Genomic DNA, 25962 nt, shown 5'->3' on the forward strand with positions numbered 1-25962 from the left:
AAGCCTGAGAAAATGGTGCTGATCTCACAACCACTGCCCACGCATGTGGTAATTTGTGTGAGAGGTAATTAGGGCAGAAGGAGAGGACCAGGAATATCTTCATTTTTACAACCTAAATTACTTTGGGTTAAGTTAAAAAAAAAAAAAGTTTCATTATTTTCCAAGACTTTCCTCAAATGTATGAAACAAATTTCGAAAGACAGGATCTTTCAGAACAAATGGTACATTTCATGGGAAAATAGTGAAAATAACAGCTTCATCAAAATGTAAAGGATGATTTTATGTTTTGCATTGTATCTGAGTGTATGTATATATAAAAGGAAAACAAATTTAGATGTACCTGCATTGAAATTTTTTTTTTATATTTATCCCAAAAAGTATCACACTGTCAATGAGATTAATAATGGTCACTGTTTCACAAATGTGATGATCTTGCTGTGAAGGACAACAGGAAAAAAGGGGTAAAGGCGTTCACTGAATGTATTCCAGGGTAATGGTCATATGAATAAATCTTAATCTGTAATCATAAGAATGAAAGGAAAATGAGTTGTCAGAAGAAAAAAGATTTATAGTAAAATTATTTTTTTAAAGCAGCTGTCATTTATCTTAAAAATTCAGTTTGTTTAATTGATATATTTCTCTAAACTTATTTTCTTTAATCTTCATTATTTATATACTTTCCATTATTTTATTTTACATTAAATTAATTTATATAATAATTAAGTTGAATTGTGTGGTTTGTATTGATGAATTTTGAATACTGAAGTAGTACTGAACTATTTATAGAGCACTTCATTTATTTAGAATTCTTTATAGTTCAGTTATCTGAAGTAAAAACTATTATGAAAGGCTGGATAGAATACAATATTCCAGTTTTCTCTTTAAATTTGCAAATAATTTGTATTAAAAAAGAGCACATTTGTCTAAATGTCATATTGATCTGACTGTAGGACTGAATTCATTTGGAAATCTTTGTACAAGAGATACGTTAGCAAACTTGACAAACTTAAGTAATGAACTAATGCTATTCTGGCTTGACTCTCATTGACTAAAATTCCTTTTTTCTTATTTGTGCCCTAATAATACTTTCTGTCCTGTAATTCATTTTTACATGTATTTGATATTTATGGATATATTTATTTTGTGACTATATTTGTTTTATTATACACTATGTCAATATTGTGCATCTTAAACTAATCTTTTTTAGGCTATGAAATAGGACTATATGCTTTTACAGATGACTATAGATATTTAAGCATTAAAGAAATTACTCTTGATTATAAAGCATTGATTGTGTTCATATATTAAGATTACTGAAATGTTTGCCATTTATCTTGGATGATTTTTTTATTTTAGTCTTTAAAATATAATTATTTACATTACATAGAATACAAGTTCAATCTTTCAAATGGATTGGAAGTTCTCATTTTCTAAGAACAAAAGGCACTCTGCAATTGCTTATGGTGTACTACATCTGCGCACACACACACACACACACACACACACACACACTTTCTTATTCATGTAAAGAGAAGCTGAATGTAGAAGGCTTTATTTTTTAGGCCAATCCATGTTTAAGTACTGGCTCTGCCACTTTCTTGTGGCATAATCTTAGGCACATCTTTTTATTTTTCTAACTTTCAAGTATTTCATCTGTACATATGCATGCCTTTTTCACTGCTGGGATTCATTGAGAAAATACTTTCTTAGAATCCTTTCTCAGCAGACTGAGCATGGCACCCTCCACTAATTTTTTTTTTTTTGCAGGGGTTGCTGAGACATGCAGAGAATTTTTATTTATCGCATGTGTTAATACTTAGTTTTCCTTGTAGAACAGAGTCACAGATAGATTTGCAGGCAGGGTATTAGTGGGGTTCAAGGGTCTTGCACGACATCTATACATAGTAGGTTGCTCAACAGGGACTTTTCATATTCCTCAAATGCCAGCTTTTGGTACAGTAGACTATCAGTTAGCTTTTACGTAGATGCCATTTTTGACTGTTGTTATACCACACATTTGCCAAACAAGGATTTCATTTCGGGTAGATTTACTCAGTTATCTTTAAAAGTCAGATAGTTGGGCCACACCCCCCACCCCCTCCCTCAACAGAATAGTAATTCTTATTGGAAGTTCCTAAAGACGAGTGCTTCCAGCATGCAAAGAGTGATGGGACATGGCCGGGAGATGAGAAACTGTAGTCCACCATCGCGGTTGCTCCTTGCGGCCTGCGGGTCCTCTTCGCCGCCCTCTCCATTAAACCTATTTACATGCAGGGTCCTCATTTGCTTCACAATGGTGCTTTTACCAGATTCTCCCGCACCTCATCTGCCTGCCCTCCAAGTGCGGGCGGCTCTCAAGGAGCCCCCGACAGGCCCGGCGAGGTCGGCTCTGGGGCGCACAGGCTGGTGCGTGCGCTCTTTGCAGAGGTCTCCAGCAGTCCTGTGGCAGCCAGGATTGGCGCGCAGCCGCGGGGGTCACTGTCGCAGTTGTCGGGTCCACTAATTTTTAATCCCTTATGAACCTGAAAGGACTGAACATGACCTAGACTCAACCTCTATGTTCCAACCATCCTGATCTTCTTTCTGCCCTGTAACATAGCAGCTTTGCACCTGCTGTTTCCACCGTTGGGAGTGCTTTTCTGTCCGATTTTCACGGCTGCTTATCATTCAGAACTCAACCCCAAAGGCCCTTTTAGAATAGGCCTTCCCTGCCCACCTAATGTAAAATAGCTGCCCCTGCAACCAGATAAGTATTATTTTACTCTTTTCTTTTAAATATCATTTATCACCAGCTGTTTATTTGTGTTGTTTGTGTTTCCCCCTTTTTGACTGTTCAGAGCTTACTACCACTGTTCCTGGAAGTTAGTAGACCTTCAACAAATATTACTGAATAGGGGAAAAGATTAATAAATACAACATGAGTCCAATATGAAAGATTTGGGAAAAAGAAGTAGAAAATGACCAATAAACTTTTAATCCACATGATATATACAACATTTTGTATATATCATTTTCTTGGATAATTTGTTTATATATTATTTAAATAATATGCACTGATTTTTTTAACATAATGATGTTTCCCACCTACGCTTATGGCTGGAATCTGACAAAGTTAGAGAAAAAATTTAAAAAAACATTCCTCCCTCCTATTTACTCTGAAATAATTTCAGACTAAAATAAATTACAAGCTCCATCTTGTCTATGAAGACACCACCATGGGAAAGACGCTCATCATTGTCCTATAGATTTTAACATTTTTTATTTGAATAGAATTACAGAGAAACCTATTCTAATATTTAATTTCATTAGAAAGCATCAGGGAGCTTATGATGTGCTTCATTTCACAGAGCTGATTTGTTGACGGGGTCACAGTTAGAGACTAGGTTTACCATTCCCAGTTTTTTGTGCTTTCCAAGATACTGTGTTTTTTGAACAATAAGTATCACTTGGATATCGTTTCCTGTTTTGTAAATAATATTATGACAAATGTTAACTTACAATTCCATCAGATATTCTTTAATCTCATAATATCCTACATGCTAAAATAAAGCTAGATAAAAAGATAAAAGCCTGAGTGTTTAATTATAAGACTATGCTTAAGAATATCCATTTTTCTCTGCAACAGTTAACTCTATATAGAAGGTATTGATTTTGCTTTTATGACTAAAAATACAGTCAATGTGTTAACAAACTTATGTATTAGGTTCTTTTTGGAAAATTCCAATTCAGCATATAATAATAAAGTAATGGGAGACTTACACAGTTTTCAGAATTAGACATACTGATTATGGTGAAAATACACATTTCCAGTGAGGCTAAAATGACAACTTAAAAAGCATCAAACCTCCAAATTTCTAAGAAAATGCAGTGTAGGACTAGCACTTAGGTGTCCTTAACAAGTTCCCTATATCATATGGAATGATGTTTATAATGCTGACTCTAAGCCACCAAAAAGTAAAAATACATGTTTTCTGGATAATGCATCTTGGAAATTTTTTTGTTCACGATGTCGAGTAGTTTTAAAATTGATGTACATAAAGAAAGCTACTGTTCTTCATCAAAAAAGTTTGGCAACTAGGACACTTCATTTCTAGATAAATGAGATTATTATAATATATAATAATAGTTATTAAATTGAGACATTATTAGTTAAATGAGCTATTATTCTCTCTGCATTATAATGGTACAACACTGGAGATTTGGGAACTCAAACTTTCTTCTGAGATATGGCACAGTTAGTGAAACAGTCTTATATGTCCTTCCTGTCATATAAGGTCACAGCAAGAAGTACAATGAATGATCCATAATACTTCCTGGGCATATAAATTCTGCTTAGTGTGGCTACAGATAGTTGTCCTATGCTCATAAGGCCAAGAATATGCTGAATATAAATCTGGCTCCATCAGAAAAGATAAGGGAGTTTGTAAGAGAAAAGTCTTTTTAACTTTTGTATCATCATCAAGAATCATTTTTTCAGCCCATGTTATACATAGAATTTGATAAATACCAGTGGTATAATAAATATACATGACTTGGTTTTTGTCCTTCACGCATTTGGTGCAAATGGATACACTCAGTAAAGATGCCGAGGAACAAATGCAAATAGAATTTTCAGAAAACAATCAATAAATTTGTTTGCTTGTAATAATTAAGTTTACCGGAAGCAATTTTAGAGAGGTAGATAAAAGTCATATTGTAGTGTTCCAAATGACAGGAATTCAGTATTTATTCTGTAGACTGAAATCATTGCCATCTTTTTCGAGGGTGAAGCAATGAGGGAATATATACAAAAGGATTCTTCAATGAGATTAATCTCAGAGTACTGTTTACAAAGAATTATAAGTGAGAGTTGGGGGATTTGAATGGTTGTTGGCAAAAAGTTGGCAAAAAGTTGGCGGGGACACCAGTTAGGAGGCAATGAAGTACACTTCATGACTGTGGAACATTCAATTCCCTAGGATAAAGAAGAATGGAGGTTGGAAATAATGGTTCTCCCAAATATTTTTTAGAGTTTCAAATATTTTAATTGTTACAGCACTCTTTTCCACATTACGGTGTCCACCACCAGCCAGTTTGAGACAGTGTAATTGTATTTTATTTAAAAGAAATGTTTTGATTAGTGTTAAAACTATTTGATAAAGTATATTTATTGATTTGTTGCTATATTGACAATGATGCAAACTGAAGTGGTAAGATTTAGAATCAAGGAGATCTGTGATATTGTGCAGTTTTTCCACATTAAAAATAAAATAAATATTATCCTGTAGGCTCTACTTTGACATGAAAATAGAACTCCAAAATCTACCATTTTTGGTTTTCCTTTTCTTTATTTTAAATAAGGACAGACAACAATCACTAAATTTTAATTTTGAATTTTACAATTTTCTAATTATGGTATATATTTAATTTCTCTGGTTTTACATTTTTATTACTTAATAACATATATTTAACTTATTCCCATGCACAGATTAAAATGAAAATGTTTACTTTTAAATTTTATATGAATTCAGATATAGATTTAAAATCATATGAATCAGTACAAACAGCAACTATTCCTGAATAGTGAAATATCATAGTTTCTAACTTTTAGTGTTTAATACTGTATTACTTGGAGTAATACATACAGAACTGTTTGTATACCTCTTATCAGTATAAGACATAATATTAGCAACTATGAGCACAGCTTTCAGAATTCCATTGTGTGAAATATTTCACATTTAAACAAAAATGCATAATAAGCAAAACTAAATATTCTCCTTTGAACCTATTTATAATGACAACATATGATTTTATAACCAAATCTCCATTCATGTTTGCAAAACTTTATGACTGGGCTTTGTAGTGGGATGCATTCTGAATTGACTATAGAATTAGGACAAATTTCTGAAGATATTTCTGAAAATTTATTTTGAACTATACAAATCCAAAAAGGTAAATCAGTACCTAGCAGGGAGCTATCTGTGTTTGGCAATCCTTCGTGAGTGTCATGCTGAAAAGTAATTGGGAAGTAATTGTATTTTAATGATTGAATATGTTTTCTTTACTCAATCATGAAATCAAAACCAAATAAATATCCCAGAACAGTAATTATAAAATATTTTCTGTGTCAGTTGCTCTTAACAAAACATGGCATTGAAACCACATCATAAAAATATAAGCATTTAATAAAAATAATGCATTTAATTGATTCTCTTTTCTGCTTCATATGTTGGTGTGTACAACTCAACCCTTACCAAGTTGTATGTACTCACCTTGTTCCTATGCCTTGTCTTTGATGATGTGTGGTTCCTTGTTATTTCTACATCTCCCAATTTTTTCCAATTTGTGTAATTTATCTTCCTTGGATAATACATATAATTTAAAGACAACTACAAAGTTAGTTGACTTTTCTTTTTCCTAAGAAAAATGCAAATATAATTAATTTTAAGGCAAGTCTCAGAACGTATTTTTAGATTCACGCAGGGGAGTTTGACTGCCGGTCTTTCAAAATAGCTACCTCATGCATTTTTCAATGATAAAATACTGTCGTATTTTTAGCCAAGCTTTATGGAAACTCCTATGAGTAGAATAATGGAAAATGAAATGTGTATTATAGCAGCACCTGATCATAAAGTAAAATGACTAGAAGAATGTGTACTCAACTTAGTATGCCTTATTAATTTGAATAATTCTCATTTCATTTTTAGACCAAGTAATGATCAGAATGGTTACACTATGCTAATTAAATATTACATAAACAACTATTAAAGTCCTGTCCAGGTTGCAGAATCATGTTTATTTGAATTTTAAGGCTGTTTGGCTCATCCTTTGACTAAATTATAACATTATAGAAGGGCAACTACACTTCTTTATAAAGTCATAATTAAAGAATATTTAAAAAATTAATTTCTTTTGATGGAATTCTTTCTTATTTAAGTGATATTTCCTTGTGTGTTACATGTCAACATGTCTCAACTTCCTTTATTTTTAGCACAATGAATATTATCTTTATTGCAATAAAGAGATAAGTAAGGGTAATAGGCTATTTCAAAAGGAACTTATGTAATGCATACATTTTAGTGGCATGACTTAAAGTCTGTTTCCTCAAATTTCCAGCTTCAAAAATTCAGTTATTTCAGCCAATGGCAAGCAGGCTCTGCAGAATTGATTCAACTTACCAAACACGAAAAACTGCTTTATAAGTTATAATGCCCACAGTATTTTGTATATTTATAAAGGGGATTGATATCTGTTTGCTAGCATGCAGTAAAGTCTGTGAGAAAAGGACCATACCTATTGGATTCATTGTTATGCTACTATAGCTTAGGAAATTAATTTTGATTTAATTAATTAATAATCATTTAGTTTATTCTTAGCAGTTTTATTGAGATAAATTCACATACCATACCATCCATCAAAGTGTCCAATCAAGTATAATCACAGAGTTGTACATTAATCACCACAATCTATTTTCGAATGTTTTGATTACTCCAAAAAGAAAAGCCTCATACCACTTAGCAGTCACCTTTCAATCCTATCCTTCCCCAACTCTACATAATCACTAATCTAAATCTGTCATAAAAATTTATTTATAGTTATATTTTATATAAAGGGAATCATACAATATGTAGTACTTTGCATCTGGTTTATTTCACTTACCATAATGTTTTTAAAAATTTATTGTTATTTTTAAATTAGAGAGGATGTAAGTTTACAGAAAAGTTATGTAAAAATACAACATTTCCATATAGTGCCCTACTATTGACACTGCATTAGTGTGGTACCTTTGTTACAACTGATGAAAGAAAAGTAAAATATTACTATTAGCTAGAGTCCATAGTTTACATTAGGTGTATTTTCCCCATATACCACCCTAATATTAACACTTTGCAATAGTGTAGTACATTTGTTATAATTCATGAAAGAACATTTTTTATATTTGTACTATTAACCACAGTCCATTGTCCACAATAGGGTTCACTGTGTTATACATTCCCATGTTTTATCTTCTAACTTTCCTTCTAATTATATACACAACCAAAAACTTCCCCTTTCAACCATATTCACATACATAATTCAGCATTATTAATTAAACTCAAAATAATGTGCTACCATCACCACTATCCATTTGCAAACATTTATAATAAACATAAATAGAAGTTCTGCACAAATTAAGCATCAACTCTCCTTTCTCTCCCCCCATTCTATCCCTTGGTAACCTATATTCTAGATTCTGAATTCATGACTTTGATTATCATAATTAGTTCATATTAGTGACATCATACAATATGGATCCTTTTGTGTCTGGCTTACTGCACTCAATATGATATCCTCAAGGTTCATCCATGTTGTCCCACACAAGAGGACTTCATTCCTTTTTACAGCTGAATAATATTCCATTGTATGTATTTACCACAGTTTGTTTATCCATTTTTCAGTTGATGGATGTCTGGGTTGCTTTCATGTTGTGACAATTGTGAATAATGCCACTATGAACATCAGTGTGCAAATGTCTGTCCAAGTTCCAGCTTTCAGTTCTCTTGGGTCTAAACCTAGCAGCAGTATTTCTGGGTCATATGGCAATTCTATGCTTAGCTTCCTGAAGAATAGCCAGACTGTTTTCCATAGCAACCTCACCATTTTACATTCCCACCAGCAGTGAATGAGTGTTCCTATTTCTTCACATCCTCTCCAACACTTACACAGTTTTCTGTTTTTTTTCGATAGTGACCATTCTAGTAGGTGTGAAATGACATCTCATTGTGGTTTTGATTTTAATTTCCCTAATAGCTAGTGATGTTGAGCAACTTTTCACGTGCTTTTTTTCTTTCTTTTGAAGTGTTTTAATCAAGAAATGATGCTTGATTTTATCAAATGCCTTTTATGGATCAATTGAGATGATTATGTATTTTTCCCCCTTGATTTGTTAATGTGGTATATTTCCCTATTTGATTTTCTTTTGTTGAACCACCCTTGCGTATCTGGGATAAAACCCACTTGATCGTGGTGTATAATTCTTTTAATGTGCTATCGGATTCAATTTGCAAGTATTTTGTTAATGATATTTGCGTCTATATTTATTAAAGAAATTGGTTGGTAGTTTTCTTTTCTTGTATCTTTATCTGGGTTTGGTATTAGGGTGATGTTGACCTCATAGAATGAGTTAGGTAGTGCTCCCTCCTCTTCAGTTTTTTTGAAGAGTTTAAACAGGATTGATATTAACTCTTCTCAGAATCCTTTGTAGAATTCGCCTATGAAGCCATTCGGTTCCGGACTTTGCTTTATTGGAAAGGTTTTGATGACTGATTCAATTTCTTCACTTGTAATTGGTCTGTTGATGTCTTCTATTTCTTCTTGAGTCAGCGTAGGTTTTTCCTGTGTTTCTCGGAATTTGTCCATTTCATCTAAGTGCTTTAATTTGCTGGCATACAGTTGTTCATAATATCCTCTTATGATCCTTCTTATTTCTGTAGAGCCAGTAGTAATGCCTCCCCCTCATTTCTGAGTTCATTTATTTATATCCTCTTTTTTCCTTCTTCAGTCTAGCTAAGGGTTCATCAATATTATTGTTTCTCTCAAAAAACAAACTATTGGTTTTCTTAATTCTTTCTACTGTATTTTATTCTTAATTTCATTTATTTGAGCTCTAATCTTTATTTCTTTCCTTCTGCTTGCTTTGGGATTAGTTTGCTGTTCTTTTTCTAGTTCTTCCAGCTGTGCAGTTAGGTCTTTGGTTTTAGCTCTTTCTTCTTCTTTAATGTAGGCAATTATGGCTATAAATTTCCCTCTCAGCATTGCCTTCACTGCATCCCATAAGTCTTGATATACTGTGTTCTAGTTTTCATTCATCCCCAGATATTTACTGATTTCTATTGGGTCCACTGCCTATTTAAGGGTGTGTTGTTTAGCTTCCATATAGTTGAGAATTTTCCAGTTATCTGCCTGTTATTGATTTCCAGTTTCATTCCATTATGATAAGAGAAAAGTGCTCTGTATTATTTCAAATATATTTTTTTAATTTATTGATATTTGTTTTGTGACTCAACATGTGGTCTATCCTGGAGAATCATCAATGAACATAGAGAAGAATGCATATCATACTCTTGGGGTGCAATGTTCTGTATATGTATGTTGGGTCTAAATCTTTTATCATATTATTCAAGTTCTCTGTTTCCTTATTGACCCTCTGTCTAGATATTCTATCTACTGAAGAGACTGGTGTACTGAGGTCTCCAACTGTTACCATAGAGACATCTATTTGTCCTTATAGTTTTGCCAGTATTTGCCTCTTGTATTTTTGGGGCAAAGGGTTAGGTGCACTATTTATGATTGTTATCTTCTTGGTAGATTGTTCCTTTTATTCTATGTATCTCCTTCTTTGTCTTTTGTAACAGTTTCAAATTTAACGTCTATTTTGTATTATATTAATATAGCTACCGCAGTTCTTTTTTGATTACTGCTTGCATGGAATACCTTTCTCCAACCTTTCACTTTCAACCTATTTGCATCCTTGGGTCTCAGGTGAGTCTGTTGTAGACAACATATAGATTTATCAAGCTTTTTAAAATCCATTCTGACAGTCTATGTCTTTTGATTGGGGAGTATATTTCATTAGTATTCCATGTTAGTATTGTAAAGATAGTACTCTTCATTTCTGCACTCTACTCTAAGCCTCTCTCTCCTGTCTTTTCCTTTCAGTCTGCAGAACCCCCTTTAGTATTTCATGTAGGGCTGGTCTCTTGCTGGTGAACTCATTAAGTTTCTGTTTATCTGTGAATGTTTTACACTCTCCCTCATTTTGAAGAACAGTTTTGTTGGATAAAGAATTCTTGACTATTAGTTTTTCTCTTCAGTTCCTTAAATATTTCATACCACTGCCTTCTTGCCTCTGTGGTGTCTGTTGAGAAATAGACACTTAGTCTTATTGCAGTTCCCCTGTATGTGACAAATCCCTTTTCTCTTGCTGCTTTCAGGATTCTTTCTTTATCTTTGGCTTTTGCCCTTCTGATTAGTATGTGGCTTGGAGTAGGTCTATTCAGATTTATTCTGTTTGGTGTATGTTACACTTCTTAGATGTGTATATTTATTTCTTTCCTAAGAGTTGGGAAATTTTTGACTAGTATTTCCTCAAATATTCTTTCTTCCCCTTTTCCTTTCTATTCTCCTTCTGGGATACCCGTGACATGTATATTTGTGTGCTTCATGCTATCATTCAATTCCCTGAGATCCTGCTTACTTTTTTCCATTCTATTCTCTATCTGTTTTTCTGTCTGTGATATTTTGTCTTATTTTCTAATTTGCTGTTTCTCTCTTCTGCGTGATCTAATCCTCTGTTGTATGTTGCTAATGTTTTTTAATCTCTTTTACTGTGCCTTTTGTTCCCATAAGTTCTTTTCATACTTTCAAATTCTTCTTTATGCTTACCCATTGTCTTCTTAATATTCTTTATCTCTTTAGCCATAAATTCCTTCTGCTTTTTGAATTGATTTAGGAGATTTGTTTGAACATCTTTGATTAGTTTTTCCAAATTCTGTGTTTCCCCTGAAGTTTTAATTTGTCCCTTTGTCTGGGGTATATCTTCCTATTTCTTAGTATGGCTTGCAATATTTTGCTAATGTCTAGGAATCTGATTATTTTGATGAATTTACTCTGAAGGTCAATTTCTCTCTCTGTTGCCTAGGGTTTTATTGTTGATTGACATTGTGTTAAGGCTCTTCTTTTATACTTGGTTCAACTTATTATAGACCTTTAGTTTGCCTGTGTTTAACTGATAAGATTTTTTCAGCTCTTTTTCATTTGATTCTTCCCCTGTGTATGTAGTACAACTTTTAAGATTGCACTATTTGTGCAATTGCTTCACCCCAGAGGAATGCTTCTTTTCCTCTGTTCCTTTTCCTGAAATCTTTATCTATTTTTGTTTTGTTTTTGTTTTGTTTTATTTTGCCTCTATAGTTTTATTTATTTTTAAGCTCTCCTGTCATTGCCTTTAGCTGCTTTTGCCTGGAGGGCAAATTCTGGGAAGAGGGTCACCCTGAGAGACTTTCCCAAGTCAGTACTTCCAAGCCAAAATAGGACCAGGGATTATGAAGTGGGTGCAGAACAGTTCCAAAGAGCCCTGGGGAGAGGGTCAAGAAAGATGCCGAACAGCCTTTTTGATGACTCCCTGAAACTGTGCTTTCCTGGCCTGCCCAGCAAATGGTGCTCTTCAGTAAAGTTTTCCCCACAACCCTAAGGAGATCTTGCATCTTTGAAATTCCACCACCTTCACCCCTGTTGGGGATGGGATCAAAACAGTGATCTGGCTGTCCCTGTTCAGAGTGAGCTAAAACTGTGGCTCAAAGCCAGGGTCCAGTGACTAAAAATTTACCAATCAAAAGCTGTGATCAGTGCTTGGCTGTGCCACTGCTCCCTGTTCTAGGGGAAGAGACCTTCCTCATCTTCTCCATCTGTAGCAGCCAGCCAAACACCAGACCAAGATGCTGCCTTCAAGAGTGCCCCACATTTGTCACTAAGCACTTTACTCACAGTTCTTTACCACAGTGTCTCAGCCTGTTCATCCCATTCTTCTCTGAATTCTTTACAATGCTCCCTGGCCTCCAGAAATAAGATGTTTCAGACAGTTTCTGCCTGTCCACTAACTGGTTTTGGAGGAGTGTAGAATACTGCAGCTCCCTACTCCACCATCTTCCCTGGAAGTTCTAGTTTATTCTTAATGGTTTCTGATAGTAAGTCATTTGGCAGATTAAATGAGTAGTTGGTACTGTTAATGGAGCTTTTAATGTCTGTTAAGGGAAGAATGCTTAGTAATATTTGTGCTTGGTTTAATGTCCAATTTCTTAATCTTATGAATTTAGTGAATAACTTCCTTACAATGAAACAATCAACTCTTTTTGAATATTCAGTAAATCTTTTATACCAATAAGTAGGAACATGTACTAAATTAAAATTTCTATGATCTTTCAATATTGGTTCAAATATGTTAATCACATTCTTCCCAATGTATAATTAAAATCCCAAGTCTTACATATCATTTTATTTTTAATGCTTTAGCCACTTTTACAGAAGAAAAATATGCACACATGTTACAATGATCCCAAAGCAAATCGGTATGGTTACCCTAGAACTGGTTACAAAAGTGCTAATGCTCAGGATTTACATTTCTTTTTATTTTTTCCCTATTCTTACATTTTGCTGGTGTGGGCATTTTTATGCTTCTCTGAGATTTCAGAATTATCTGATTCTATTTTTGTTCCTTCCTAGACTTTGGTAACCATACTAGACTTATGATACAACTATAATATTTCATTAAATTTCCAAGCTCTAGTTTGTTACCTGGGAGATTTTTGTCTAGTCATTGGACTTTGCTGCACATTCATAGTTGATTCTAACCCTGTATACTGCTTATCAGGTTGGATTTTCTTTTTACGGTTAAAATTTACTTGTTATATATACCCTTATGACTTCTTTTTTGTTTTGTTAAAACCTAGCTTTTAATTTTGTACAATACTGACATTCCTTCACAAAATGATGCACTTTTTAAGTCCCAGTTGCCTTTGTTATATAATAATTGTCCTATTATTATGATAAATGGGCCTCATATGTTACCATTATTAAAAACTCATGGATGCTCATTTATTATTTCCTTATTATGTGGGGCTATCTAGATTTTCACCTACCAGAAGACAAGGGACTATTTCTGCATCATTAACACTCTACTCCTAGATACTCTGCTAATTTATCAAATGTCTGAAATGCACAGTTGCATACTTTTAGATTTGGAATATGATTGTTAGTGTTAATTAACTGCTGGACTCCCTTTCCACCTGGTTATTATGTGTGAATATTGGTGCTGATTATTCCTTTCTATTCCTGGTACAGAACCTGCTTTTGGGACATTACTTTACTTATAGTTCCCTGCTTACACAAACAGAAAGGAAATACATTTCTACATTTTATTAACATAATTAAAGATTTGAAATACCTATATTTATTAACTATTTATTAAAACAATAGAAATTAAAGATATTCTATCCTATTTGTATGTTTTTTTTTTTTTGGTATTATTACTATCCCTTTATGTCCTTCATATTAACTTTTCTCTTTTGTGTATTATAAACTCATATAAACTCATTACTTTTTGACAGATTCCAATAGTTTCATTTAGCCATAATGATTATTGGTTTACAGATATCGTATTTTCAGATATTAGCCAGGGAGGAACTTTTCAGGTTGCTTTCCTTAGTCTTTCAAAACTGCTTTTGGCTTTTTTTTTTTTAGACCAACCATGTTTTCTGGCATCATAAAGATGCACCAGAGACATTCTCATTTTTTTTTTTCTTTTTTGTTGGAAAACAAATATCTGGATGATAGAATTGCCCATATGTGCTAGTTGTGGGCAAAAAGTGCTGTTGAGTTCTTTATTTTTTTTAGGGAGAAAGCTGGAAATGATACTTCTTTTTAGGTTTATGAGTTCACACTGTTTTTTCTCTTGTGATGTAACATGTTGCTGCATCTATTCTCCTTTTATTAGGAGGTTTCATCAGATTCAAAGACTCTCCACTACACTGAAAAGAAAGTTGCTTTGTAAGCAAGTTATCAAAGCAAGGTAATTTAGAATGAGTAGATTTAAGAAGCAGTTCATCTAGACCAGAGGTAAATGGATTTTTCTAGTCCAAATGTCAAGCATCAATTGAAAAATGAGAAAATAATTGGAACAATGTAATGAGTTTTCCAAATTTAATTTACTCACTGTGTTGTTGTTACTTTCTTACATGAAATATTGAATAGAAATGCAAGGTTCTTAAGTATTTCCTTGTTAAAAACTAAAATATTTTTGAATAAAAACCTACTTCAAACTGTGGGTGTATGCATTAACTTTCAAAATTCAAAAAAGGATTAACAATCCAACCTTGAAAAGAACATGTATGACTCTGGAATTTAGGAACTGCTGGACCCAGGATCCAGAAGAATCTCATGTGACATTTTTTCCTATTTCAAGTCAGCCATTAACCACACATGCTCCCCTTTGAGTAGAGTTTTATGTCTTGCAATATCTATTACCAGAGACAAACGTCCAAGTTATGAATATCATTTTCATTTAGAAATATCATTTTCAGTTAGAAAAAAGTAAAGCTATCATTTTCAGTTAGAAAAATTCTAGGAAAGGGCTCTGGTCACTCAGTTTGGTTAAGATGCCAATCTTAGATCAACCAAAGACAGGGAGTTGGCCACATGAAGGAACCTGGTAGCTCCTTCTATAGCTAAGTGGACAGGATGAAATGTTTCCCAATAAAAGGAAGGAATGCTGGGCAAGCCATATAATGGATGCTTACAATTAAGATGTCCTTACTTGTATAACAAAAGGTGGCAATCATACGCTTGGCATCCATGTATTTCCTTTGCTCTTTTATTCCTTTTTCTTTTCCTTCATTGCTTTTCAAATGTTTTTGGCCAATAAAATTCAAAATCTGAGTCTAAAATTATTTAGGGTAATTTGAAGCTCTGTAAATTACTGTATCTTTGGTATAAAATGTACTTTTTTTTGACCAGTAAATTCTTGTCTACCAGATTAAAATTGTCTTTCACTTGGATAGTGTTTAGTAAACACTGACAATATTATCTTTCAAAATCTCTCCTCTCTAAATTCTTCCTTTTCCACATTCAATTTCAATTCTGTTTTTGTTATTTTGTAATTTTAATATTTTATTTTACATTTTTAAGGGTTGCAGCATATCTTTTATTACTTATTTTTTTATACATCTTTTTGATTGTAAATAGAGAAGCAACTTATTCCTGTGGACAATGAATGCTATGTTATACAATAGAGCTTCAAAGAAATAGTTGCATTTTTCATAGCTTAAATTGTTAGTTACCTTCATTAGCATAAATAAGACTTACGTTTGAGGATATCCATTACCTTTAAATATACATTATGGCAACATTCAAATTATTTGAACAAGTGACTTGAGATGTTTGTGGCATCATTTACATCCACAAATACACATATCAGGATATAACTCCTCTCCTTGCACATCACTGTTATCTCCTAAAACTTCCATATATAAACTTCCAGTTTACTTTGTTATTTGCTTTCCTGAAAAAGAAAAAAATAAAGATAACCCAAGCTATCATATAGTGTGATATTATAAAAGTGGGTCAATTTTTATTCTAATTGATATGTTTTCCTTCTGTTCATCCCTCCTAATCTAAAGTAAATGATTGGGAAATGGTAACTGGATCTCCACTTCCCCATGAGGTCTAAATTAATGTCTTACTATTGGCACTGTATACAAAATTTGTTTGAGAAACAATTCATTAAATGCAAAATTCAGATGATCTTTTGAAATATAAAATATTAGAGGAAGAATCTAAAGTTTCTATTCATAGATTTGTATACCTTTGAAAAAATACCTTTTGTGCATTTTAACAAGCAAAATTATATCTTCTAATAAACATTAAAGGAATTGGGATTAAAATAAACAGTTTTCTGTATTTTAGAATCTTTGATACCTGTTCATGCATACTTCCATTTAATGATATGTTACCTGTCCTTTTAAAAAGCTAATGTGCATATAAGTGAAAAAAGTAGGATTTTTTTAAGAATAATTATTGAAAATTTTTAATAGACTGATAATTTGAAAACCTATATAATAGACAAAAATTTCTGAAATTCAGTTAATCTTTCTACTTCTAATTTTGAGTCTTTTTTACTTTGTATCATCTGCATATGACCAGTTCTTCATTTTCTTAAGGTTTTTTTTTTTTTTTTTTTTTTTTTGTCTCTAAGCATTGATTTTGCTTTTTCTTCAGGATGTTTTGAATAACTTGGGATCTTGTGAATTGGATGAAGATGATCTCATGCTTGATCTAGAGTTTTTAGAGGAACAAAATCTTCATCCTTCAGGTGAGTGTTGAACAAATGCACAGCAGCATACAATTTTGATACTGACGATTTAGTTTCCATTGATAAGCTAAATATTGTATAGGCTGGAGTCAGGTTTTCAATCTTCTCTTTGTATATTTTATATGCGAGGCACATGGTAGGTACTGTGGATAATCAAAGGTAATTAACATTTGGTTCTGATCCTCATTGATCTTAAAATCTATTATTTAAGTATAAATCATATTGAAAGATAATTATAAAATAAGGGAAACCTATAAAACAAGGGTCTCTCCAAAGAAGCAAATATTCTGATTATATATTTAACAATTAACAAAATTAATACTTTCTCTTTTGTAGGGAATAAAACAAATATTGCAATACTATTTCCAAGTATTTTATATTATCAGTTGTAAGTATTGTGGATCTTAATTTACTCTTCCAAATCTCAGCCACTTCCATGATAACTACATAGGGTAATATTGGAGCAAAATTATTAGTTACCAATAGCAGTCATGAATGCACCCTCATAAAAATACACACACATGCACACAGGATTGTAGTATGCGATAAACAAATTCTTGTTGAATGAATTAAGAAAGGAGCCCAATATATTTGTAATAGTTTAAATTTATATTAAGGAATAAAATGCCATTGCTGCAAATATGTAAATTACTCTCTTGAAGTAGCTCTTTGATAGCAAAGATAAGCTTCTAAACTTATCTTTATTGCTAATAATGCTTTTGACATAATCATTTTTAAGTTAAAGTACAAATAACATTGAACTGAAGCTTTAATACCATGGATTCTATTGCATGGACTTGTTGCATAAATTTGAGACAACCAGCCCCTTGGAGTCATAGTGTCCTCATTTTTAACTTGTGAGAATTAGAAATGATGATCTCTAAGGTTACATATTCCAGTTGTAATATTTACAATGAATTTTTGTTCACACAGTATTCTTAGTTTACTATAGATAATATGGTATGAACAATTGTTGAAAGAGGACAATAGCTATGTTTATATTTTCTTACTGTCTATTTTAAGACTAATATCAAAAAAGCTGAATTTTTTTAGTTGAATACCAATTTATTATAAACATTTCTCTGGATATTCTTTCTGCAGTTAATTTGTCAGATTTCCTTTGTAAAATGGATATGCAGATACCTTATAAAATATAATCATAAATGAGCATTTGTCTTAAAAGAGTTGTCACAACAATTGTGAAAAGGTACAATTTCTTTGGAGGGGAATTTGTCAATATCTCACGATATGATCAATGCCTTTACTTTTAGAGTCAACCGTCCAACTTCTAGAAATCTAATCCTACTCTGGCAAAATACAAAACAATGTATGCATATAATTATTTATTGCAACATATTCCTAGTAGCAAAGATTTGTAACAATCCAAATGTTCATCAATATGACAGTTGGTGAATATATAATGGTGAGGTAAGCAGTCTTGAAAAGGAAAGAGAAACATGTCTATATCTGTTATGGCATGATTTTAGATTATATTGTTGATGGAGAACTTATAATGGGTAATTAGACTGACAACACCTAAATATACTGATCAATCCTAACTAAAAATGTAACCAAAAAGTTTGTGCCTCCAAAAGAAGACAATGCCAAAAGAAGTACATGGCACTGTCAATGAAGTGTTCTTGTCACACATCCCTGCCCCCCATCAAGACTTTAATCTACTCAAGTCTCGAGATTGAACTGTGATTTAAGAGGAAATAGAGGGCAGGGCAGGAGAATGCTCAATGCACAATGAGATGACCAGCATCCAAATTCAGAATGTACAAAATTCTATAGGATAAATGGCTTGGTTTCTTCAACAAATAAATGGCTTGACAAAGGGAGGGGAGAGACTATTGTACATTAAAAGTAGCTTAAGAAACATAAACAAATGCAATGAGAAAGCATAAACAAATGCCATGAGAAAGCCTTGTTGGTGTGTCTATTTAAAAAATATAAAAATTCTGTGAAAATATTTCTGAGTTAATCTGAGAAATTTGGCTGTTATGATTACAGAATTACTCTTCATTTTGTTGGCTGTTGTATTCCTATTTTTGATTTGCTTAACTGTTAGAGATGCCTACTATTGAAATCATATGACAAATTGTCAAAAATTACCAAAGCTAGGCCATGAGTGTATGGGGTAAAAATGGATTCATGGATTAATTATAATATTCTCTCCATTTTTATATTATTGAAGATTTTATAGCAGAGATATATAACAGATTTTTACAACAAAGATTTAAAAACAAAAGTTTTATGAAGTATTAGTTGAAAAGAACTACAGATAATGTAGCAATATCAGTCAGGTTTGGCAGACAACCATAATGAAGAAAAAAGAATTACTTAAAAATCTAAATATAATCTGTTTGCTTGGGAACAAAAGGTTAACCTCTTTAAACCTTAATTAAAGTAAAAATAGTACTTTGCACCTCATTAGTTTATTGTAAAGAAAAAATGATATAGTAAATACTATGAATTTTGGTTGAAACCAAATCTAGGGTACTTTTTTTTTAAATTCAATTTTATTGAGATATGTTCAAATAACATGCATACCATGCAGTCATACGAAGTGTACAATCAGTTGTTCACAGTACCATTATATAGTTGTGTGCTCATCACCAAAATTAATTTTTGAACATCTCATTACCACAAACACAAAAATAATGAGAATAAAAATTAAAGTGAAAAAGAACAATTAAAGTAAAAAAGAATACTGGATGCTTTTTTTTTTTGCCCCCATTTTTCTACTCATCCATCCATACAGTGGGCAAAGGGGAGTGTGGTCCATATGGCACTTGCAATCACATTGTCAAGGGTACTTTTGAATTAACTGAGTTAAGCCAATATTTTACAAGATAAAATGGTATTGCTTGCATATTTGAAGTTTTATTTCTGATAAATGAGATATTCTTAGAGTGACTCTTGGGTTTGTATGATATCATTTAATAAAATGTCTTTGGAAAATCTATTTCATTCTTAAAGTCCCGTTATGTGGTTTAAAAAAAAAAGCAGCTTATATCTATTTATTCAGATCAGCTCAGAAGGAAGGATTTCTGGTAGAATTGGTTTTATATAATCTATTTTCTTTATTAAGCAATACAATTAAAGGTCTTCCCATAATAGAAAAAGCCCATTATTGATATAAAAAGCTCATTAATATTAAACATTCTAAAATGATTGTTCAGATAAAAGAAAAGCATTTTCAAAAATCTGAAAACTAAAATAATCATACCATTAAATTCTATTACATATATTACTGAAAATCAGTAAGGGGTTTAAAAATTTCGTTAGGACAAAACATATCAATTATTGACCTTGGAGATTTATCAATAAAGATTTACAGAAATTTATAGTAATTATTTTGAAAATAAGTTTCATGTGAGTCAAAAATGCCTTCTTAAAATTTTTTAGTAATTATAGCTCAGGACATTTATAAAGTTTCACTTGCAATTAATAATGGTTATATTTACAAAAACAGAGAAATTACCACATGTAGAAAGTGTAGAAATCCTGCTGGCTTCTTTACCACAGTAGCTTGCACATAGGCTTGATAGATATCTATTGATGTTATTTTATTTAAGCTATTGAAATATTAAATAAGATTTGGTTTTCAAAATTAGAACAAAAATTAGTAACATTATTTAACTTTTCTCTACAGAAAAGCAAACTCCTTTAAGAGATTTATTTTATTGGACAGAGTATGTACATCTGTAATTTAAAAAAATCCCTTGCGTTCTGTCATATTTTATACTGCTTATATTGAGTGATTTACCATGCAAAGAGTCATTCTAAAGGATAATAGAGTGCATCATTAATTCACATATATTAATATTCATTTAATATTAATCATCATTTGTTGGTGTACCACTTGAAGTGTCAGCTATATGAACAGAAGCATATCAACCAAACCATAAGATATAAGAATAACACAAAGAAAAAAACAAAAAGCCAATTTGAGTTATGTGGTTCATAGCCTATGTCATAGAAATACTCATCTAGTTACATATTTTCATATTTAAATGTATATTATACCATGTCATTGAGTTTTGTGCCTAAAAACATACTTACCTTGGTAAAGAATGACTATTTATTATTGTAGTCAGAACAGTTCTGGGCATCTTTTAATATGCTTTTTATTTCATTCTTTGCTATCTTTTTTTCTAGTTTAAAAAGTTATTTGAAAATTTGCAGATAGATTTTTAAAATTTTGTTTTTGACCATTGTAGTAAACAATCTGAATCAAGTTTCAAAATCCTTTGACTATGTAAACATATCTATAAACTCCTATATTAGCATATCTTGCTTCCTAAAGGAACAGCTAGTACAAATAAAATATCTGTTTTATAATGCCTTCAGTGGATATAATAATTTTTTAAAAGGAACCAAGAAAGGACAATTTTAATGAAAGAAATGTTTATGAATTCAAAGTGAGTTTCCAAAAGAAAACTTGCCTAGAGAGAAAAATAAAAGCAACTATTCTGAATAACTTAGTCTGATCTAATTATATGTTTGTAAATTCAAATATGAAAAATAAGCTTTTAGATTAAAAATACTATGGATAAGCCTTTGAAATGTTTTTTTTCAGGTCTTCTTGAATTAATGCTTCAATTATTTTACTGGAAAATTTTGTTTGTGAGATAATTAATATACATTATGTTTCAGATATGGCATTATCAATATATTTGTTTCCAGGCATTTTTACATCCCCTGGGGGAAACTATCATTATAGTTCTGTTTTTACATCACATAAATCATTTATAAAGCTCAACTTATCAGTGATTTTTTTTAAAGAAATGAGATGCTAGCATTTATACCTTTATAAATTCAAGAATATATACGACCCTTCCCACTTTTTATGTCCCTCCTCACTTTCTCATTAATGTTGGTATGGTCTTATTTTTGACACAAAATGAGTGAGGCAATATGTTAGAGATATTTGTTAGATATATGCCAATGCTGTTTTGGAAAAAAAAAAAGAAAAAGAATGCACCAAAATATTGTACCATGGTTTAATATTTCTAAAACTCAAAATAAGTAACCTTAAAATTTTATTTATACTGAAACACAGGTTGTGAACTATACAGCAATACATTTTTGTTTATTTTTGCTTTATGTAGTTCTACATTGATATGTTTAGGACTTTTCTATTCTTTTTTACTATGTTTGCTTACTAGGTTTCATTATAGAAATAATTTAAGCATCCTGAAAAATATTTATAATACAAGATAAAAAATAATAATTTCAGGAAACAATACAATACTGATATGAAAAAGATGTAGCCCTGGTTAAGTTTGACACACAAAAAATGTGTATCCTAATAGTACTACAGAGTGTTGAAAACGTTACTTTGAATGTATTGCTATCATATATGTAAAGAAACATAATCCATTGCACAATGAAAAATATCCATCATCAATCATTCAATCAATACACTTCTTCAATAGAGGAATTCTTGTTACTAAGAACTGAATGATATTATGCTCATATGTCTTCATAAGTTACATATAATTTGATATCAAAAACAATTTCTTCAGCAACCCCCTTCAGTACTGAACTGGCACCAGTTCAGTAGAAGTAGTTCTAATTCTGCTGTATCAGTGGTATGCAAGCTAAGAGCTTTATGAAGATTTTGCTTAATCCAAAAATCCAATCCAATCCCTTGTCCAGTTTATATTCCTCTGATACTTTTAATGTAGAAAACAGCTAATGTAGAATTTGTCAAGCATTTTCCTTCAGTATAAGCCATTCACCATAAAGCCTAATAGAATCTCTAATATTTAGCAATGTCACTTCCTGATGGCATCCTCCAAGATGAACTGTTTGCAAAATGCTACCTTTGGCAAACTGAAAAAGATGACTTTGCTAAAAATGGATGTTATAAAAAAGCCAGTTAAATATTAAACAGTGCGTACTCTAAATAAAAATTTGGGTTTTGGTTTTGGAAAACTTAATCTTTAGCCATTCTTTCCACATTAAACTAGTAAAAGGTCACTTTTGTATTAGACTATTCTTGGTATTATCTTTATAGTGGCAGAAGCTGATATATTTGTGTTAAGTATGGGAAACATGCATCTGACTAATTTGACTGTGATGCATCATAAATAATTGAAAACTTAAAAGCAAAGCAGGCCAAAACACATTTTGGTTTTACCTCTCTGGAAATTATTCATTAAAATACTGTTTCTTCAATTCTTACCTTGGCTACTGTGTTAGTACTAGGTGTGGGTGTGTATTAGTATTAGCAATTTGTAGCTAGTGATCTATATTGAATGGAAAGAGAACTGAATGTTAATTATGAGCCAGGTTCTTTCCTAAGCCATCTGAAATTAATCTACACAACTGTCTTAAAGAAAATTACACCTTAAAGATATATTCCATGAGGAAGGCAATAGTAATTTCATGTTGGTACTGCATTTTATTTCCTCACTTTTCAAAATAGGTCCATTTTCAGGCCATTTTAAGACCATTTTTAGTCCATTTAAAAATAAATCATTGAAAGAAACCTTCACAAGGTGGGGAAGATACATTCAAGCTAAAGAAACTTCAAGTTAATATTTAAAAAGATCAGGCATTTTGGAGACAGGTATATCCAAGCTAGAATTCCAGCTCTGCCACTTACTAGCACAGTGTCCTTGGGGAAGTGACGCAATCTTTGAGTCCAGTTTCTTCTATCTCAAAATATCATCCTACTGAAATGGGTGATATATGTACATGTTAAGTGTCTTTCACAGTTGCCTAGCACAGAGTAGGATCAGAGTACAAGTTGGCTACCTCCACCAAAATCTTAGTTTTAAATCCTTGTCAAAGAGTTTGTTCTATCATTAGATGTCTTTCATAGTCTCAATATCTTAATATTTCTTCATTATTATGGTCTATTTTTAAATATGCTTTCTGGATTTTACATTTGGAGTAAAGTTTTGTTAGTACTAAATAAGCAACACAAATTAAAGGCTTTTGTTTATCACAGGTGGTATCTTTGTGTTAAAACCAATGCCTTTAAATGCATGAACATATATTTTTTTCTGGCTGCTAGTCATATGTTCAAAATACCACAACATATTTAACTATTTAAACAGCAATTTCTCTGAGAAAGAATAAATTCCTATTTTAAATACCTTCAAATTTACTAAACCAAAACAGTAATATTCTGAGAGAAAACCAGGCTGTTATTTTGTATTACTTTTAAACTTCATAATTTGCAGATGTTACTCAATTGGAAATATATTCTACTTATTTAGCATTGCTTGCTAAAAAGAATGCAATGATCATTTGGATGATTGAATAAAGAAAGTTAGGTTGCTTTTGATGCTTATTTTGATGTTAGATCTAAAAACTCCTACGGCAGTATCTCTTGGTGGATGGCCAGATGAAAATGGGGGAGTAATGGCCCAATGATATCAATTAGGAATTAATTAGGTAGTTGCTAAATTATTTTGAGTTTGATGAACAAGCAATATAAAAATTCTGCAGTGAGTTAGGAACTCCTCCTGTGCCTATTAATTAAGGAGGTAATTTTTGCTATTAATTTTTAATGGATAAGAGCACAGCAGAGCTGAGATGAAACCCTAGTGATTTTGCTAATATGAATGGTAATGTACAAAGAATTGCAATGGCTTTCACACAGGACAAATTAGAAAAATCAAGCATAAGGTTCTAAAAGCTCTGATATGTCTGGGTCAAGAAAAGGACGTGAAATTTCTTCAATCTGCTTATATAAGACTAAAAATGTATGGCACTTTATTTTGGAAGTATAACACATTGTTTAACAATATGGACTTTGAAATTAGCCACCAGTTAGGCTATGTAAGCTTTGGCAAATTATTTATCTGTTAGCCTCTCTCTCTCTTCTTCTAAAAATGGGGATGATGATGATAATACTGAGCTCATGTGTTTGTTGTGAGGAATAAATAAGCTAAAGCATAGTATAATGCTCAGTTCCATGTCTGACAAACAATATGTTTTTAAAAATGATAGATAATGCTGTTTTTTACACTATGCATGACAAAGTGTGATGTACCTGAGGATTAATAGGAATCCATCCTGCCAATTTTAGTGATCTTTCCTATCTCTGTTAGTTGAAGATCTCAAACATGTTTTCAAGTATAGAATTTCTCAAATTTCAAGTATAGAATGCTGCAATGCATGCAATTAATTTTTTCATTTATTCCCAAAATTATAAAATTATAAAATTAAATAAAACAATAAAATAAAAGACTAATGAGTGACATTTATTGAGCTTCTGTACCAATCTGACAAAGAAAATAACATCCTTTTTCACATTTGAGAAAATGGAAATTTTGAGTGCAAAAATATGACAGGAAGTGGATGTCCCAACTGTATCTGAACCAAGTTTGTCTGATTCTGAAGGCTCTGCTTTTAATCAATATGATCATATATTTTGTTGAACAGTAAAGTTATTTCAAATAAAATGTAAAAAAAAAATCACAGGTACACTGAACTTTGGGTTTTAAACTAGCTCTTCTTTCTTTTAGCATTTTCAGTTACTAATATCATACATGTCTGCATTTGACTCCAACCAAGAAGCTGAAATTAACTTGTATTTATTTATGGGAACAACTAATTTGTGCCAAGCACTGGTCTAGGCACTTTGTTGTTTCTGTTTTTGTTTTGTTTTTAAGCTATAATTTGAGAGTTAAACATTTTGCATTATCTCATTTAACCCTCACAACTATTTCAGAATTGTTACTATCCTCGCTTTATTGATGAAATGGAGACCCCGATTTTTCTATTTATCCATGTTCTCAGAGCAGAACTAAGTGGCAGAACTAAAGTTTAAAATATACCTTTGTGATCTTGAAGTCTATCTACTCTTACACTATACAAAGCTCTCAGTGATGTTTAGTTACTCGAAGAAATTATAGTAAAGATGAAAAATGTTCTCTTGTAATACACTGTTAGGATAACACTAAAGTAAAGATGCAATTGTGACATTAGTTGTCACTATGAGTTTTAGCAACTGGTTCTATTGCTATTTTCCTTTCTGCTTTATAAGGGTCAGGGTGTCTGTTATTTTCTTGCTTACCATTAGATGGCAATCTTGTTCTGGTGATGATGCTGGT

General features: G+C 31.8%; 1 protein-coding gene across 4 annotated transcripts in view; it reads left to right on the forward strand.

Moving 5' to 3' along the window:
* CCSER1 (coiled-coil serine rich protein 1) overlaps positions 1 to 25962 on the forward strand; it is a 1457654-nt gene that overhangs the window by 294337 nt on the left and 1137355 nt on the right. For all 4 annotated transcript variants that reach the window (XM_037830258.1, XM_037830260.1, XM_037830259.1 and 1 more), the window contains exon 4: positions 16789 to 16882. In XM_037830258.1, coding sequence (XP_037686186.1) covers positions 16789 to 16882 — 94 coding nt within the window. The remainder of the gene's footprint in view (positions 1 to 16788; positions 16883 to 25962) is intronic.

This window comes from Choloepus didactylus, chromosome 3 (genome assembly GCF_015220235.1).
Source record: "Choloepus didactylus isolate mChoDid1 chromosome 3, mChoDid1.pri, whole genome shotgun sequence".
NCBI classification, from domain to species: Eukaryota; Metazoa; Chordata; class Mammalia; order Pilosa; family Megalonychidae; genus Choloepus; species Choloepus didactylus.